General features: G+C 45.1%; 1 protein-coding gene and 1 long non-coding RNA gene across 8 annotated transcripts in view; one reads left to right on the top strand and one right to left on the bottom strand.

The window, feature by feature from the left end:
* LOC138760789 (endogenous retrovirus group PABLB member 1 Env polyprotein-like) overlaps positions 1–18,074 on the bottom strand; it is a 155,375-nt gene that overhangs the window by 44,364 nt on the left and 92,937 nt on the right. For 5 of the 7 annotated variants that reach the window (XM_069931882.1, XM_069931881.1, XM_069931883.1 and 2 more), the window contains one exon: positions 8,603–10,742. The exons of 1 other annotated variant lie outside the window; for it this stretch is intronic. In XM_069931882.1, the coding sequence (XP_069787983.1) occupies positions 9,255–10,262 (1,008 nt within the window). In that variant the 5' untranslated portion in view covers positions 10,263–10,742 and the 3' untranslated portion in view covers positions 8,603–9,254. Of the gene's footprint in view, positions 1–8,602; positions 10,743–14,820; positions 16,342–18,074 lie in introns of those variants that run through there. One more of the 7 variants, XM_069931884.1, reaches the window with a different exon arrangement.
* LOC138760791 (uncharacterized) overlaps positions 1–18,074 on the top strand; it is an 82,788-nt gene that overhangs the window by 55,409 nt on the left and 9,305 nt on the right. The window lies entirely within an intron of this gene.

Genomic DNA, 18,074 nt, shown 5'->3' with positions numbered 1-18,074 from the left:
AGAACAAACTAAAAGAATGGTATTGGCATTAAGGAAAAAGGACAAACAAATTACATATAATCCAACGGAGATCAATGAAAACTTCAGGGAATTCTATGAGCAACTATATCAAACTGAAAACGAAGGGAAAGAAGACAAAATAGATGAATTTCTAACTAAAATTGAACTACCGAAATTACAAATAGAGGAACAAAATAAATTAATAAAACCATTTGAAATAGAAGAATTACAGGAGATATTAAAAAAACTACCGAACAATAAAACACCAGGAGAGGATGGATTCCCAATAGAATTCTATAAAACATTTAAAGACTTATTAATTCCTCCCCTCCTGGAAGTAATCAACCAGATTGATAAAACACAAAACATACCAGATTCGTGCAAAACAGCAATAATTACAGTAATATCAAAGACAGGGAAAGATCCACTAGCACCAGCGTCATATAGACCAATATCTCTACTTAACACAGATTATAAGATAATAGCTAAACTATTAGCAAACAGATTGGCCGACAATGTACCAAAAATAGTAAATCTAGACCAAACTGGTTTATTAAAAAAAGACAAACAACGGAAAATATCTGTAAATTTATTAACTTAATTCATGCAGTAGAAGGAAATAAAACTCCAACAGTAGCGGTTGCTTTAGACGCAGAGAAGGCTTTTGACAGAGTAGAATAAAATTATTTATTCAAAGTACTACAAAAATTCAGCCTACCAGAGAGATATATTAATTGGATTAAAGCATTATATACCACTGTCACATTGGCGAAAGTGACAGTAAATGGATATATATCAAAACAATTTAACTTAAGCAGATCAACAAGGCAGGGATGTCCACTAACTCCCTCACTGTTCGCATTAGCTATAGAACCACTAGCAGAACTGATAAGAACAGAAAATAAAATAAGAGGGATAAAAATAAAAGCGAAGGAATATAAAATCAGTCTATTTGCAGATGACGTTATAATATACATGACAGAACCAGAAATATCAATAAAAGAATTACATAGGAAATTGAAGGAATATGGAGAAGTATCGGGGTACAAGATCAACGCAAATAAAAGAGAAGCAATGCCAATGAATAATGCGGATTTCACAAAGTTCAAGAAAGAATCACCATTTAGATGGCAAACACAATCAATGTGATACCTAGGTATACAATTAAATAAAAACCTCGGCCATCTATATGAACTCAATTACCATCCATTAATGAAAAAAATTACAAGACGATTTAGAGCATTGGAAAGACTTACCACTAACACTGATAGGAAGGATAAAATGTATTAAAATGAATATTTTCCCAAGGATACAATACCTATTTCAGTCATTACCAATACACCTAACAGAGAAATTCTTCAAGGAATTAAATAAAATAATAAGGAAATTCTTATGGAAAGGGGGGAAACCGAGGATAGCACTAGATAAATTAACAGAATGGTACAAACAAGGAGGCTTACAACTACCAAACTTTAAGAATTATTATTGAGCCGCACAATTAAGATACCTATCAGATTTTTATCAAACAAGGGAAAAACCAGATTGGACCAGATTAGAACTAGATAAAATAGGGGAGAAGATACCTGAACATATACTATATAAATGGGATGAAAAATTGGTGCAACGTAGGAATTCACCGGTATTGCATCATCTGCTCAACATTTGGAAGAAGATTCATGTAGAAAGGAATAAGACAAATTACCAACTACCAAAACTAATATTGACACAAAATCAACTAATCCCTTTCACAATAGATAACCTTTCCTTTAGAGAATGGGAGAGAAAAGAGATCAAAAGAATAGAAAATTGTTTTTCTGGAAATAAATTACAATCCTTTGAACAAATGAAGGATAAATATAATATAACTCACGATACAATGTTTGCATACCACCAACTGAAAACCTACTTGAAGGACAAATTGGGAAACAGTCTGAGGTTACCAGAAGGAAGCAATTTTGAATATGTGATTACAGACACAATGGTAATTTAAAAATTTGTAACAAACATGTACATCAAACTGCAAGACAAGGAGAATGAGGAAACAAACGGTAAACCTAAACAAAAATGGGAACAAGATCTAAACATAAAGATAAAGAATGAAACATGGGAAAAGCTATGCTCCGGAACTATGAGAAATACAATAAACACGAGGTTACGCATGATACAATATAACTGGATACACAGGCTATACATCACACCTCAAAAGTTAAATAAATGGGACCCAACAGTATCAGACAGATGTTTTCGCTGTAAAAAAGAAAGGGGTACAACAATTCATACAATTTGGACATGTGAGAAAGTGAAAAAATTTTGGGAAGATCTAAACCAGATATTAAACAAAATCACAAAAAGCAATATACCAAAAACCCAGAGATCTTCCTCCAAAGTAATATAAGAAATAAAGAATTTGGACTCGATTTGGATGGAGCACAAAAAAGATTTGTTATGATAGCCCTAGCTGTAGCAAAAAAATGTATTACGTCAACCTGGAAATTAGAAGACAACTTGAGAATACAACAATGGTACATAGAAATGAATAAATGTATTCCATTAGAAAAAATAACATATAATTTAAGAAATAACATCACAATATTCGAACAAATATGGGAGCCATACATGAAATACAATAGAGAAATCCTACCGTGGACTTCCACCACCTAAAATGACAGAAGGAGAAGATAACGAAATGAACTGACTCAGTAAAATTTCTTGTTTATTTTTATTAAGTGACAACATTGTTTGACGGGTTAAATGTATCTTATAGATTGAACTTCAAATAAATGGGAAACGGGGTGGGGAAGGGAGGGGGGAAAGGGGGAGAAAATGACACTATATATTCAAGAGAAAAAATGTCTGTATGTATCTTGGTCAATATGATTTATGGTGTGAAAAATAAAAAATTTTAAAAAATTATAATCAAATGGCTTTAAGTGTTTAGTGAGAATGAAAAAGTGAAATTGTTTAGTTTAATTATTTGAAAGTACATTATTTTGAGTTTTAATTTTGCCCATGGAATCATAAATCAGCAAGAAATCCAGTGGTAATGGTGATATTAAGCATGCAATCCCACCTCTGTCGATTTCCCTGATGGATCCCTAATAAATTACACCTCCAAACCAATTGGCAAGACTAATCTCACTGCAACTCAGAATTCTGAATCTGGGCTACCCATTTATATCCTATTTATTGGCATAAGGTGTGCAATTCAAGTCCATTGATAAAGGTTTCTTTGTTAAATATGTGTGTAAATTTAAAAAAATATTAGCAGCTAATTTTAAGAACAGGTTGTGATATATCAAACTAAAACATCAAGCTAAATATACTCCTTGCTATTGATGCAACATCATGGCCATTATGTTCACTTATTGGGGGAATCCACATTGATGCTGTCCTTGGGGTACTTGATGGAGTGCTTCAAGTAGATGCTCTCCTTCAGGCAACTGTCTCCCTTTTATTCAAGCCCAACATTTTGGTTGACTCTCATCTCTGGAGCAAGAGCAGGAGGTCTGCATGATACAGCAGGGACGGATTCTGGTACTGATGGCTAGGCAGGTCTCTAGCCACTTGCAGAGCGTCTTACAAGCCCCTTTGCTGTGGTTTCTGTTCCCCACCAACAGATATTTGGCTGAAAACTCTTTGTCCTTTACCCTGCCACTTCTCCCCTTTGCCCAACCACGGACTCCCCTCGAAACCTGCTTCATATGCATAGGTTTGTATTCATTCATAAAATGCGGGAGGCTGCATTTTCAATGATTTATTGCTTTAAGTTCAGCTCTCTCCTCTGAATTTAGCTTCCCCTGGAATTTGGTGTCCTACTAGCGCCTTTTGTTCTCTCTTTTAAACTAATAGATGTGTATTTTTTTTTAACTTCGGACCCCTTTACAACATATGCTTAATCTGGCCCTGATGAAAATAACACCATCGACAAATTTGTTGATGATACCACTGTAGAGGGTTGTATAAAGAAAAGTGATGAGTCAGCATACGGGAGGGAGATTGAAAACTTGCACCAACAACAACCTTGAACTCAATGTCACCAAATTAAAGAGTTGATTGTTGACTTCAGGAAGGGAAAGCCAGAGGTATACAATCCAGTGATCATTGGGGAATCAGAGATGGAGAGGGTGAGCAAATTTAAGTTCTTGGGAGTCACCATCTCAGAGGATTTTTCATAGACCATACGCACTAATGGCATCGTGAAGAAAGCACGTCTGCACCTCTACTTCCTCATGAGTTTGCGGAGGTTTGGTATGACATCAGAAACCCTGGAAAATTTCTACACGTGTGCTGGAAAGGGTGCTGACCTACTGCATCACGGTCTGAAATTGGGAAACTAATACCCCTGAGCCTAAAGCCCTCCAAAAAGGGTGGACACAGCCTAGGACATCACAAGCTAAACCTTCCCAACTATCGAGAATATCTACGTGGAACCCTACCATTGGAGAGCAGCAGTATCCACACCACCCAGCACATTCTCTGTTCTTGTTGCTGCCATCAGGAAAGAAGTACAGGTGCCACAAGACTTGCACCACCAGGTTCAGGAACAGTTGCTACTCCTCCACCATCAGATCCTCAACAATAACCTTAATCAGGGACTCATTTAAAGACTCTTGTGCACTTTATTGATTTTTAAAATTTCCTCTGTATTGCACAGTCAGTGTGTCTACATTCATTATCTGTTTACAGTTCTTTATTTGTTAACATAACAGTTTTTTTTTGCACTACCAAGAAGTAGTCATTCTGCCTTACCCACAGAAAAAAGTATCTCAGTGTTGTATGTACTCTAACAATAGATCTGAAATCGGAATGTTTTTCAGGACTAGGGATGACTTCTGTGCTTCAAGCAATTGTTCATGAGCTGTAGCAGAGAGATCCTATGGGCTACGCAGGAGAGTGTGATCAGGTGTATTACGTCTGACTGCCTGTAGCAAGGGAATTCATTCCAATGCTACTGACTTGGCAATCTTGACCATAAAGCCATTACCTTGGATGATGTCATCAGTCCCAGAGATACGGGTTTTATGTTTTATTACAGCAGTTTGTTATGACAAATGCTAGTTTCCAGTAAATGGACAACCAACTCAGAATGCCGAATTGCCTTACCATTAGAAATGATAAAACCACAATTTTCCACATTTGTCCAAAATCACGCGCTACCCCAAAAACATGTTGTAAATCAGTATAATTATTCATAGTTTGGGCTTTTGCTAGGATACATGTGCGTATCAATGCAAACAATACTGCAGCTTGTGCTAAAATTCCTGGTGGCAATGTGAAGAAGGAGATTATCAGCTGGTCGGTATGAAGAACCATCACTGAAATTGATCAATTCTAGATTGTCTGGAGGAGCACTGGGTATGTCTGGTCAGGATGTTGTAATAGCCTCAACGATTAGCTGATATTCGTGTTCCTCAAAGTCTTTAAGGGGAACAAAAGTTGTGGAGTTGACCGCTGATGAGCAGTAGCAGGTATAATTAGATATGGACAGTGAAATCATCTTGTAGCCTGTTTGGCAGGAGTTTCATTCAAGTTTTAGATAAAACTCTAAGAGTGTTTTATCCGGACAGATAAAACACTTCTATAGACAGAGATTTTCTTTTGAAGCTTTATTTCCTAATTTCATGGAGAGACCAGATCTTCCGGAACCCATCGCTGGAGCTCTGAAGAATGATCATTTATGGTCAGATATTTATACATCAAATTAAACACCCATTTGCGCCACTATTCTATAATACAAAGGCATTAGTATTGCGAAGCAGGATACTTTTATGGACAGGAGGAACGTTTAAGCTAAATAAAAATAGGACATTTGAGGTTTGGGTAGGATAGGATGGTTACAGAGTTAGTACATTGTTCTGCTTCATTTGAAACTAAGTAGCTACTATCTGTTAGTCAAGGATAAAAATCAGCGGCTCCTGGTTCCTCCTGACACATAACATGGGAGGTTTATCAATCTTAGTGATTTCCTGCCTTGGTCAGTATTTTTCCACTTGTTCTCAGCTACAGTTAACCCTTTCCACAGAGGAGTATGGAGGGCTATTGTCTGAGTGCAGGTTGATGGAATTAGGAGGTATAATATAGTAGGGCATGAACTAGATGGGTCAAAGGACCTATTTCTGTGCTGTAGAGTTCTGTGATTCTCTACTATTCAAATACTGCCCAAAATATCATTTACAGCTACTTAAGAAGGGGAAATTTTGTGTTGTTTAAGATGACAAGCAAAATTTCACACTTCATTGTTCTGAGTGTCAGCCCAGATTAAATGATCAATCTTCTGAAAGTGAGATTTAAACTCACAAATTTCTGACTCTCAAGCAACAGCTATGTCACGTCTGGTTAGATTCTGCATTGTGTTATTAAAGGAGCTGATGGGCACTACCAGTTGCCCCAATAACCACAAGGACAAAAACTGAGGGGAAAGATAGACTTTATGTACAGAAGACTTGAGGAGGCCCGGATCCAAGCTAGGGAAGTGCAGGGAAGGGAGAGGTGGCTCGACCTTTATGGCCTGGGCCACAGGGGAGAGTGCCATCAGGGGGCCGGCCAGCCCATGCCTTTACCAGCCAATGTCCATATCATTACATTCACCCCTTCATTTTAAACAGAACCACCCCTCCACCATTTTCCAGAGGTGGAACCCACAAACTAGAGGTTCAGTCGCACCGGCGACTTCATCCTTCTGTGGGACCGACGGGGTGCAGGTGTGTCCGTGCTCTGCTGTTTGGGAGGGGAAGCTGTCCCGGGGGGGGTTGTGCGGGGTGGAACTGTCTGGGTCGGGGTGATGACTGAGGGCTCCCGAGGGGAGGGGGGTTTGATGTCTCCCAGGGGACTGACTCCTGTTGAGGAGTGCCGAGTGGCTAGGCCTCTAGTATCGAGTTCCAGTGTGGAGTGGTCTGCTCCGTGGGGCAGTCAGTGGTGGACAGGGCAGATTCGGGATCTCCGGCCCTCGCCAGGTCTCGGATAGGTACAGTGTCCTCGTGGCCATCAGGGTATCTCACAAATGTGTATTGAGGGTTGGCGTGTATGAGGTGGACTGCTTCCACCAGTGAATCTTTCTTTTGGCCCCTAGCGTATCTCCTTAGTAGGATCAGCCCTTGGGTTGCCAGCCAAGGAGGAATGGAGGAACCATTCGCTGATCTCCTCGGGAAAGCAAACAAGCGCTCATGTAGGGTGGTGTTAGTTGAGGTGCACAGGAGCGATCAGGTAGTGTGGAATGCTTTGGACCTAAGGGCCAGGAGCACAGCCTTCCAGACAGTGGCGTTCTCCCTTTCCACCTGGCCATTATCCCTGGGTTATAGCTGATGATCCTGCTGGTGGCTATGCCTCTGGCCAGGAAGTACTGTCGCAGTTCCTCACTCATGAACGAGGACCTCCGATCCCTGTGGATATAATCAGGGTACTCAAACAGAGTGAAGGCTGCACAGCACCTTGATTACCGTCGCCGAGGTCATATCCGGGCAGGGAATGGCAAAGGGGAATCTGGAGAACTCATCCACCACCGTCAGGAAGTAGGCATTCCTAATTGCGGCGGGTAGGTGGCCCTTGAAATCAACACTAAGCCGTTCAAAAGGGCGTGTGGCCTTAATAAGATGTGCCTTTTCGGGTCGGTAGAACTGCGGCTTACATTCAGCGCAGATCTGGCAGCATCTGGTCATGGACCTGACGTCCTCAATGAAGTACAGAAGGTTCTGAGTCTTGATAAAGTGGTACAACCTTGTGACTCCTGGGTGGCACAGACTGTTGTGGAGGGCCTGGAGGAGGTCGAGATGCACGTGGCACATGTTCCCCAGGATAGGGCATCTGGGGGATCGTTGAGTTTACCTGGTCAGTACAAGATGTCATAATTATAGGTGGAGAGCTCGATCCTCCACCTAAGAATCTTGTCATTTTTGATTTTACCCCGCTGTTTAGTATTAAACATGAAGGCCACGGCCCTCTGGTCTGTCAGCAGGGTAAACTGTTTACCGGCCAGGTAATGTCACCAGTGGCGCACTGCCTCAATGATCGCTTGTGCCTCCTTCTCGGCCAAGGAGTGCCGTACCTCTGGACCGTGCAGGGTGCGGGAGAAAAATGCTACTGGCCTGTCTGCCTTGTTAAGTGTGGCGGACAGGGCGAAGTCAGAGGCATCGCTCTCCACCTGAAAAGGCATGGACTCATCCACGGCCTGCATCGTGGCCTTTGGGATGTCTCCTCGGATCTGATAGAATGCAGCTTGGGCTTCCGCCAATAATGGGAAGGTTGTGGACTTAATCAGGTGGTGGGCCTTATTGGCATAATTGGGCACCCATTGTGAATAATAGGAAAACAGCCCAGGCACCTCTTCACCGCCTTTAGGGTGTTTGGGTCTGGAAGCTCCATAATAGGTTCCATGTGGTTAGAGTCCGGTGCAATGACACTATGTGCCACGACGCATCCGAGAAGGGCCAGGCGGTCTGTGTTGAACGCGCACTTGTCCTTATTGTATGTCAAGTTGAGAGACTTGACCATAAGTAAGAACTTTGCGAGGTGTCGTGGGTAAACTTGTACCTCTCACTTTGTTCATTTTAGATTGGTCACAGTGTTTGAACTACCGAAAGAAAATAGACACACACACCGAGAGCAGTTCAGATTATACAAATGTTTATTACAAATTCAAAAGCTGATTTCACACTACAATATGCAAGCCCTTCCCAACTATACTTATCAAAGCTTGGACTGGTCCCAACTGCCGAAACGAGGCAACGACTGCACACTTGTAGTAGGTTGTCAGGGCGCCGGTAGCAGCTTCTCCACCTCCCATCACCGGAACGTTGGCTGGACTCCAGAAGTTCTTCTTCTTCTTGCTGAGAGATGTTGCCACCTCTCGGAAAGTCTCAAACTTCAGCAGCAGGACCATGATTTATATTACCCAAAAACTGCTTACCCAAGCACCTATTCCCAGCACAGCAAGAAAGATAAGCAAGCAAGCTAGCATGCTAGGCTATTAACGAATAACATAATTTTCAGCTTATCACTTTGAATACAATGGTTTATTTTGCATCAAGGCTAGGCCTCTGACGGTCTGTGACCAAAACAAGCAGGAAGATTAAATGTTCTTGGTACACAGATGTCCTTTCGTCAGATAACAGCATCTCTGGCCCCTCGGTGGAATTTAGCTTATGTCTGCTGATTCTAAAACACAAGCAGGTTCTCAGCCTTGCAGAACCCAAAGCTGCAAGTTTTTAAAAAAACAGGTTAGAATCTTCCATTACATTCCACCCCTTGGTCACAGGCTGTCAGACACGAGGCTTGACAAGCATAAGAGTACAAAAAGTGTGTAAAAGAGAAATTAAAACTACAATAATCACAAAAACAAGCAATAATGCGAGCAACCAACGGAGAATATTGTGGCCCAATCCCCCAAATGTACCAGCTAACCATGAAAAAGGATTCCAACCAAGGCTCACATTATCCTTGTTGGCCACAATACCCAGACACTGGAGCTCACAAACAGATTTTGAAACATGCTGAATAATAACAGAAATATTAGTGGTTACATTAGGAATATACGAGCAGCAGTCAGAACCAACAACGGTACACGTGCCACCCCGTTTTGCTAACAGAAAATCCAAAATCCATTGTCCTAACGGCAGAGAGTCATCATTAAGGTCACTAAGGCCCTGATTTACAGACAAAAGAGCAAAGGATGTCTCATTGGCAATAGAGTTCATCAGATCATATAATTTGTGAATCTCTAGGGAAATGCGAATATCGCAATAACCTGGCATCAAGGCGCCAAGGACAATCTCGGCACCTGAAAGGTGACGTCTATGCCGAAGGACAGCGGACCTATGCATAAGCGAGGGATGGTCCTGTAAACGGGAAATATGGTGCAGGTAGGGGACGGCATATGCTAAATAGCAGCAACCACCCCAGGTAAGGGGCAGCCAGGCATAGGCGCGAGACTCACAAACCCAATAAGTCCTGTTCACAGGGGGCTTGGAAATGAAAAGGGAATATGTCAGACAATCACTGAATCCCAGTGAATCGGCAGGTTTGGCAGGGAATTTACAAAAACAGACAGAGCCCTTCACATATTGGGAAACAATAAAATAGGGGGGTGTGATATTATGAGAGAAGGTAGAAATATGCCATCCTCGGAAAATACCCAAAATATCACTCAGATTAAAGAAACGAGCCTCCTCAGGCACAGGCTGATCAACATCAATGTAAACTCTGCCTTTGGAGGGGTCAAAATATTTCCAGGCAGCAACTTCCTTTCGGGTGAAAGGAATGGGGATCATGGGAATGCCTGTACCAGCATGCAAAGGGCCTATGGTACAAACCCAACAATCAGAAACATTTAATCAGTGAGCGTATGCATAGGAAACATGGAGAAGGGAATTGTCAGACAAATCTGAAGGAATGTTTGATGGCGAGGTAGACCACCAATCTTCCACAGCACTGGAATCCTTCCGCCACTTAGCAACAGGTGGAGCAGAGTTATTACAAGGTACAAAGCGAGCACAAAAACGACCATCACAGAAGTAGGGGGCAACCTCTTCAGTTGGTCCATCTACAAACAAAATATAAGAACTGACACTGGCAATAACATATCTATATAAGCTGCACTTGAGGCGGGTGACCGAGGACTTCCTTGATGTAATGCACCAGACTGTGTCTCCCACGGGCAACTCACTCGGAGCGTCCTCGTCATTACAAATCCAATTGTTGGCACCAAAGCAGCTGTTAAGCCAGATCACCAGGAGCATAAAACGGAGAACCTGGAACAAAGAAGCCTGACACATGTCACTCATGATACCGTAAGCGTTCAGTGTTTAAACAGACTAAATCATCCTGTCCCTCAATAGCTACGCAACGAGTGTTACCCTGGGCAGGTGTCACTATTTCTCCTTTAACAGGAGGGCCACTACCTGGTGGTGCCACCCATACCTTTTGTCCGGCATTCTCTAGTTCAGGAGTGGGGGCCAATGACCGATTTTCCTCTGGAATAGGCTGTATTTCAGAGGCGTGAAGAAGTCGGTGGAAAGGTGTACCTCCCTTCAAAGGGCGATTATTCAAATTGTCGACTGCCTGCTGCAGCACATGACACCACCCCTTCAGGGTTCCCAGTGGTGTTAACAAACGGATTTGTTCCTTCAGTAAGCATTCATTCGTTCAACTAACCCAGCAGCCTGTGGGTAATAAGGAATATGGTGAACCCAGAAGATACCGTTGTCATTTGCCCAATCACAGATTGCCTTCCCGAAGAAGTGCGAGCCATTATCAGACTGAATCTCCTCTGGAACATCATAACGAGAAATTAAATGATTTAGTCCTTGGATAGTACTAGCTTGGTCAGCCGTCTTGGTGGGAAAGGCAAAAACCAGGCCCGAAAAGGTGTCAACCATTACTAGGACGTAACATTTACCCATACAGTCTGGCATGGGGCCTATGTAATCAATTTGCCAAACCGCAGCTGGGTGAGCACCCCATTTTATTCGGCCATGAGGACCAGGAGGAATGACACGGGACTTCACAAGTTGACATTCTGGGCATGTACACACGACCATGCGGACATCATCCTGATGGACGGGTAAAGCATGTGTACGGGCCCACATAGCTGATCTCTTCTCCCCCAAATGACCACTCTGTTCATGTGCCCATCGAGCCAGGAGGACGGTATCAGCACGGCTGATGGTGGCAAGCTGTTCTGCAACTGCATTATGTTGTGCCATGTTAGTCGCCACATTAGTATGGGCATCAATGTGATACACAGTTATCTCACGGTGGAGGGAAGCATCCCACAACAGCTGCCACAACTCTTTGCCCCACACTGGGCGGTCATATATCATCCAGTCATTCTTTTGCCAATCAGGCATCCTTACCTCAAGTCCATTAGCCACAGCCCAGGAATCAGTAAACAGACGAAGAGGGTGATCATGGGGATCTAGTGGTAAAGTGACTGCCTTCAACTCAGCATACTGACTGGAGCCACCATCCCCCTCCTCTGATAAGTGAGTTCCTGACTTGGGATGGTAAGCCACTGCCTTCCACTTTTGCTTTCCTTGCACTCACCGGCTGCTACCATCAGTAAACCAGGCATCCTCTTGTTCTGCTTTCTGTACCATCTCTTCTGTGGCCCCTGGATTATTACATCATCAATATAATGGTGAATTGAGAGGGAAGGCAATAGTGCCACTGTCTCCAGATCACGGGCAATTAGGCTGTGGCAAATAGTGCGAAAGAGTACATAACCCTGAGGGAGGCGAGTGAAGGTATACTGGCGCCCCATCCAGGTAAAGGCGAACTGATCCTGTGAGTCTTCAACTATAAGAATACTGAAGAAGGTGTTAGTGAGATCAATGACAGCATACCATGTTCCTGAGTTCCCAGTAGCAATGTTTTCAATAAGGGTGACAATGTCCGGAACTGCTGAAGCAAGTGGTGGGGCATGTTTGTTCAAAAAGCGATAATCAAATGTCATTCTCCAGGAGCCGTCCGACTTCTGGACTGGCCAACCAGGGCTATTAAAGGGCGACGTTGCGGGCCTCACTACCCCTTCTTCTTGCAAAGCATCAATGGTGGCACTAATCTCTTCTTGCCCTCCAGGGAGGCGATATTGTGGAATGCACACTGGTTTCATGGGGGGTGGCACCATCACAGGATCCCACTTAGCCTGACCCACTACTAGTTTTTTTGTAATAGTCCGAATTCCAAATGCAAATCCCCCTTGTCTAGTATTAAGGGCCGTACCGGCCAACATATTAATACCCAGGATACACTCGTCAGTAGCAGCCACCAGGGCATGTAACCAGATAGGGGAAGGGCTGTCACCCACCGTGGGTGACACCTTTGCCAGGGTGACCGCCCCTCCCAACCCCTCTATTCAAAAGGTCGGTCCAGTCCAGAGGTCAGGGTTACCCGGAATCACCGAGTGCTCCTCACCGGTATTGACCAAGGCCAAATATTGGCGGTCATTACCCCTACCCCAATGGATTATTAATGGTATGTAGGGCCGTGGGTCCCCGTGTATCCGCTGTATCTCAATGGTGTAGACACGGGAGCACTGCCCACATCTTCATGCTTTTGTAGGGTTCGGGGGCTTCCAGGCCCACATGCCACTATTATCCATTAGAGCCTTGTTAACCATTTGTTGTACCTCATCACGGGTAACTGGAGCAGGAGAAGCCTGCTTGATAGAAGCAGCAGGGGGAGCAGAGGGCACAGCTGGGCCAGGAGGACTCAGCAGCTGGGGATGATGTTCCCCTGCTTTTCTCTTATAAAGGGCATAAAGGACTGCAGTAGGTTTCCCATCAATATCACTTTTAGGTCCGCCTAACTTTAACAAGGTTAGAAAAAGGTCCTTCCTTGTCGGTCCGTTATTAGCAGCAGTCCCTCTCTTTTCATCCTGGTTGTCTGATTTAACCTGGGCTGTACGTGAGTGGATTTTACCTCCCAGTTCTAATTCTCGAAGCCCAGATAAGGCATGCACTGCCTCAGACACAGGGTGCCCAATTAGTGGACTAGTTACAGACAGAACCAGCCCCCGTGTTGTGGGTTGGGCGGAACGAACCAATCTGGTATGCATTCCGGCCGTGAATATCTGTTCATCAGGGCTCCCCCCATGTTCCCACAGCCTCAAATGCCCTGCATACAAGGCAGAGGCCAGGGCCTGTTGACGAATTACTGCTATGCCCTCCTCTGGGGTTCTCCAATTGTTCTGCAAATGTAAATCCCAATCTACTGGTGATGGGTACACTCGTAGCAGGGCGTCCCCTAGAGTAGTGAGTAAGTAATCCATCTCTCTCCCTCTACCCCGCAGCTCAGCAGTGACCCTGATATCAGTAGACAATGTTCCTAATCCCAACAATTCCTCAGGGGTTAAATATACATTACCCCCTCCTTGTTCCCAGACACGCAGGAGCCAGGCTGCCAGAGTTTCTCCTGCCTTTTGCCTAAATCGATCTCCAATGGCAGCCAGCTCTTTTACAGAGAAGTCACGTATCATTGACGGCTTCCGACCCCTGTTCCCACTTTGGCCCACAGGGTCCTCCACCCAGTCTAGGGGAGGAGGTCAAGGCCATCCCGTAGAGGGAGTAGGCCATAGAGCATAAGCAGGGGTTTGGGTATTTTCCCCTGGGTCCACATGGGAGACCGGGGTATCTATTCCTTCAATCTCTACCCTTACATCATCCCCCCTTCTGTCTGTTTGGAAAATCTGCTGCCTTATGGGGTGCCTTATGGGGTGGGCGTGAACAGCAGGTGGCGAGGGTGCTGAGGAGTATCTGCATCATTACCATGGTCATCATTCCAGACATTCCCATCCCAATCCTCAATGACATCAGGATTGTCACCATTCCTTATCATGGCACAAATACGATATGGATCGGGTTCTACTCCTTGCCTTTCCTTATCTGCACAGAGCTGCTGCCGGAGTTTAATAATACGGCAGATCGTTTGGACATGCTTATCTTCCAATTCTTTGGCTCTGTCCTGACTGGTGCGAACAATTTCGCTCATCATGGAGCAGCGTTGTCGCATGGCTTCTAGCTCCTCCTCTAATTGCTTTCTCTTGCGCTGAGATTCTACTTCTCTTTGAACTGATTCTGTTTCACGCTGAACGGAGTGGCTTAAGGCTGTGGTCAGCAACCAAAAACCGTCCGTCAGCGTCCCCTTTTTATCAGGAAATTTTCTTTCTCGAAGGAGAGTGGAAACCCGCTCTCTCAGAGGTGCACTTGATGAATCTAATTTCTCATCCCAACTAATGGGTGGTCCCAACAAAGACAGGGTATTGGCCAACATGCCAAACCCATCGTCTTTGGAAGTCCATCCAGGAATCAAGAACTGCTCAGGGCTCACCTCTTTCTTTCGGCGAAACATCTTGAGACCAACCCTGCTCACTGCGCCAATTGTCTTGGGTAAACTTGTACCTCTCACTTTGTTCGTTTTAGATTGGTCACAGTGTTTGAACTACCGAAAGAAAATAGACACACACACCGAGAGCAGTTCAGATTATACAAATGTTTATTACAAATTCAAAAGCTGATTTCACACTACAATATGCAAGCCCTTTCCAACTATACTTATCAAAGCTTGGACTGGTCCCAACTGCCGAAGCGAGGCAACGACTGCACACTTGTAGTAGGTTGTCAGGGCGCCGGTAGCAGCTTCTCCACCTCCCCTGACCGGGACGTTGGCTGGACTCCAGAAGTTCTTCTTCTTCTTGCTGAGAGATGTTGCCATCTCTCGGAGAGTCTCAAACTTCAGCAGCAGGACCATGACTTATATTACCCAAAAACTGCTTACCCAAGCACCTATTCCCAGCACAGCAAGAAAGATAAGCAAGCAAGCTAGCATGCTAGGCTATTAACGAATAACATAATTTTCAGCTTATCGCTTTGAATACAATGGTTTATTTTGCATCAAGGCTAGGCCTCTGACGGTCTGTGACCAAAACAAGCAGGAAGATTAAATGTTCTTGGTACACAGATGTCCTTTCGTCAGATAACAGCATCTCTGGCCCCTCGGTGGAATTTAGCTTATGTCTGCTGATTCTAAAACACAAGCAGGTTCTCAGCCTTGCAGAACCCAAAGCTGCAAGTTTTTAAAAAAACAGGTTAAAATCTTCCATTACACGAGGTTCACATCGTGGTCCTGCTGGTTATGGCCGCAGATGGTGACATTGTCAAGGTATAGGAACATCACAGTCAGCTTGTGCTCCTCCACTATCCAATTCATAACCCTCTGAAAAGCAGAAACACCCTTAGTAACACCGAAAGGCACCCGCAGGAAGTGAAAAAGTTTGCCGTCGGCCTCGAAGCCTGTGTAGAGCCGGTTGCTGGGGCAAAGGGGAAGTTGATAATAAGCTGACGAGGTCAGTGGTTGAAAAGACTGTATTATGCAACCTTGTTGACCAAGTCAGCTATCCGGGGTAGAGGGTACACATCCAACTGTGTGAAGTGGTTAATGGTTTGACTATAGTCAATCACTATCCGGGGCTTGCCTGCCCCTCTGACTACAAGGACCTGTGCCCTCCAGGGGCTGGAGCTAGGGGACTATGATCCCCTCCGCCAAGAGTCACTGAACCTCGGCCCGGATGAATGCCATATCCTCAGTGCTGTAGCGCCTGCTCTTAGTGGCGATCAGTTTACAGTCCGGGATGAGGTTTGCAAATAGTGACAGAGGGGCCATCCACAGGGTGGTGAGGCTGCAGGTCGGTGCCGGAGGCTGGGTGCTTGGTTGGGGGGGTCCATAACCTGTGGATTGCAAATGGTGAGTGGTGGTTGGGGGCCCCCGAACGCCATTGTCACACTTATGAACTGTCTCTGGAAGTCGAAGCCCAGGAGGATTGGCATGCAGTGTTGAGGCATGACCAACAACAAAAAGTCATTATAACATTCCGCCCCCCCTCCCCCCCTACTCCCCCACCATCAGAGACACCACACAGTACCCCTGGATACAAGTCTGTTGGCGTAAATGGTTATATGGTCTTTCGCCACCATTGACACGGATCCGGTCATCAGCCATACAGGGATCAAGAGCCTATGGGCCACCTCAGGGTGGATAAAACTTTCGGTACTGCCACTATCGAAGAGGCAGTTTGACTTGTGCCCATTCACCTCGATCTGCATCATGGAGTTCATGATCAGATGAGGGCTGGCTTGGTCCAAGGTGATTGATGCCAGGATGGGTGCATCAAGTTCGTCATCAGAAGGGAGGCCCAATGTCCAAGATGGTGGCCTTCATGTTGACCATGCTGCCATCGTCGATGAAGAAGGTAGAAGTACCATCATCAGGGGTGGAAATGGGCTGCACTGCGTAAAGGATGGGGGCGGCAGCGAGTAAGATGGTGCCCCCCTTAACGTTCACGCGGCCGGTACTGGAAGCTCCTCAGCCATACATGATGTGTTGCTTTGGGCTAAGGCTCTGGACCTACAGACCTGTTGATAATGGCCCTTTTTCCTGCAGTCTGAGCAGGTAGCTCCTTTTGTGGGGCAGAGACATCGTAGGTGTCTTGCCTGCCCACAGAAGTGGCATCTCGTAGATCCTGGCACTTCTGCAGCCGCGGTCAGGTCAGCCGCCCCCGATGCCTACTCCCAGATTGACAGCCCTCGTGGCAGTGCATACTGGGTAGGCCCGCTTCTGCCCGTAATCGACTCCGTGTGCCGCTGGGCCGAGTCTAAGGTCCTGGCCAGTTGGATCGCCCATTTCAGCGGTAGTTGATCCTCCTCAAGGAGGCATTGTTGGACATAGTCCGACCTCAACCCACCATGCAAGCGTCCCGGACCAGGTCTTCCACGCACTAGGCCCCCAGCACAGGGACCATGGGGTTCCCCAAACAGTCTTTTCCCAGTGTGATCAGGGCTCGGACAAACTCCTCTACTGACTCATCAGGCTGCTGTTTTCTAGACACCAGGAGGTAGCGGGAGTAGACCTTGTTGATTTTGGGCTTGTATAGTGCCCGTAGCTCAGGCATTGCCTCGGTGTAGGTCGCGCAGCTTCTGATGGCCTGGAAAGCCCTCTGGCCGACTCTTGCCTGTAGAACCTTCAGCCTCTTCTCATCCGAGTTGATCACTCCAGCAGCGGCCTCAAGAAAGTTGTTAAAGCAACTGATCCACTGCTCGAAGAGTTCCGATGCACCCGGGTCTTGGGGATCCACCTCAAGCCGATCCAGTTAAACGGAGACTTTAAAATTTTCTGTACAATAAATTGATGGGCACTACCAGTTGCCCCAGTAACCACAAGGTCAAAGACTGAGGGGAACAATAGGCTTTATTGTACAGAAGACTTGAGCTGGCCTGGATCCTAGCTAGAGAAGTGCAGGGAAGGGAGAGGTGGCTCGACCTTTATGGCCTAGGCCACAGGGGAGGAGTCCAGGGGAGAGTGCAATCAGGGGGCAGGCCAGCCCGTGCCTTTACCAGCCAATGACTATATACAATCCATATCATTACAGGAGCACAGTGAAGTATCACAGGAGTAAATTTAAGGGATGCTGTGTAGATAGAGCTGAAATAAGTGAAGGGAATGTTCAATTATTTATGCACAACCTTTTATTAACAGACAATTTGTAAACAATAAATATCAAGGATGGGGAAATCTTGCCTGACAAACCT

Source organism: Narcine bancroftii, chromosome 4 (genome assembly GCF_036971445.1).
Source record: "Narcine bancroftii isolate sNarBan1 chromosome 4, sNarBan1.hap1, whole genome shotgun sequence".
NCBI lineage: Eukaryota > Metazoa > Chordata > Chondrichthyes > Torpediniformes > Narcinidae > Narcine > Narcine bancroftii.
This window is presented reverse-complemented; position numbering and strand designations above follow the sequence as displayed.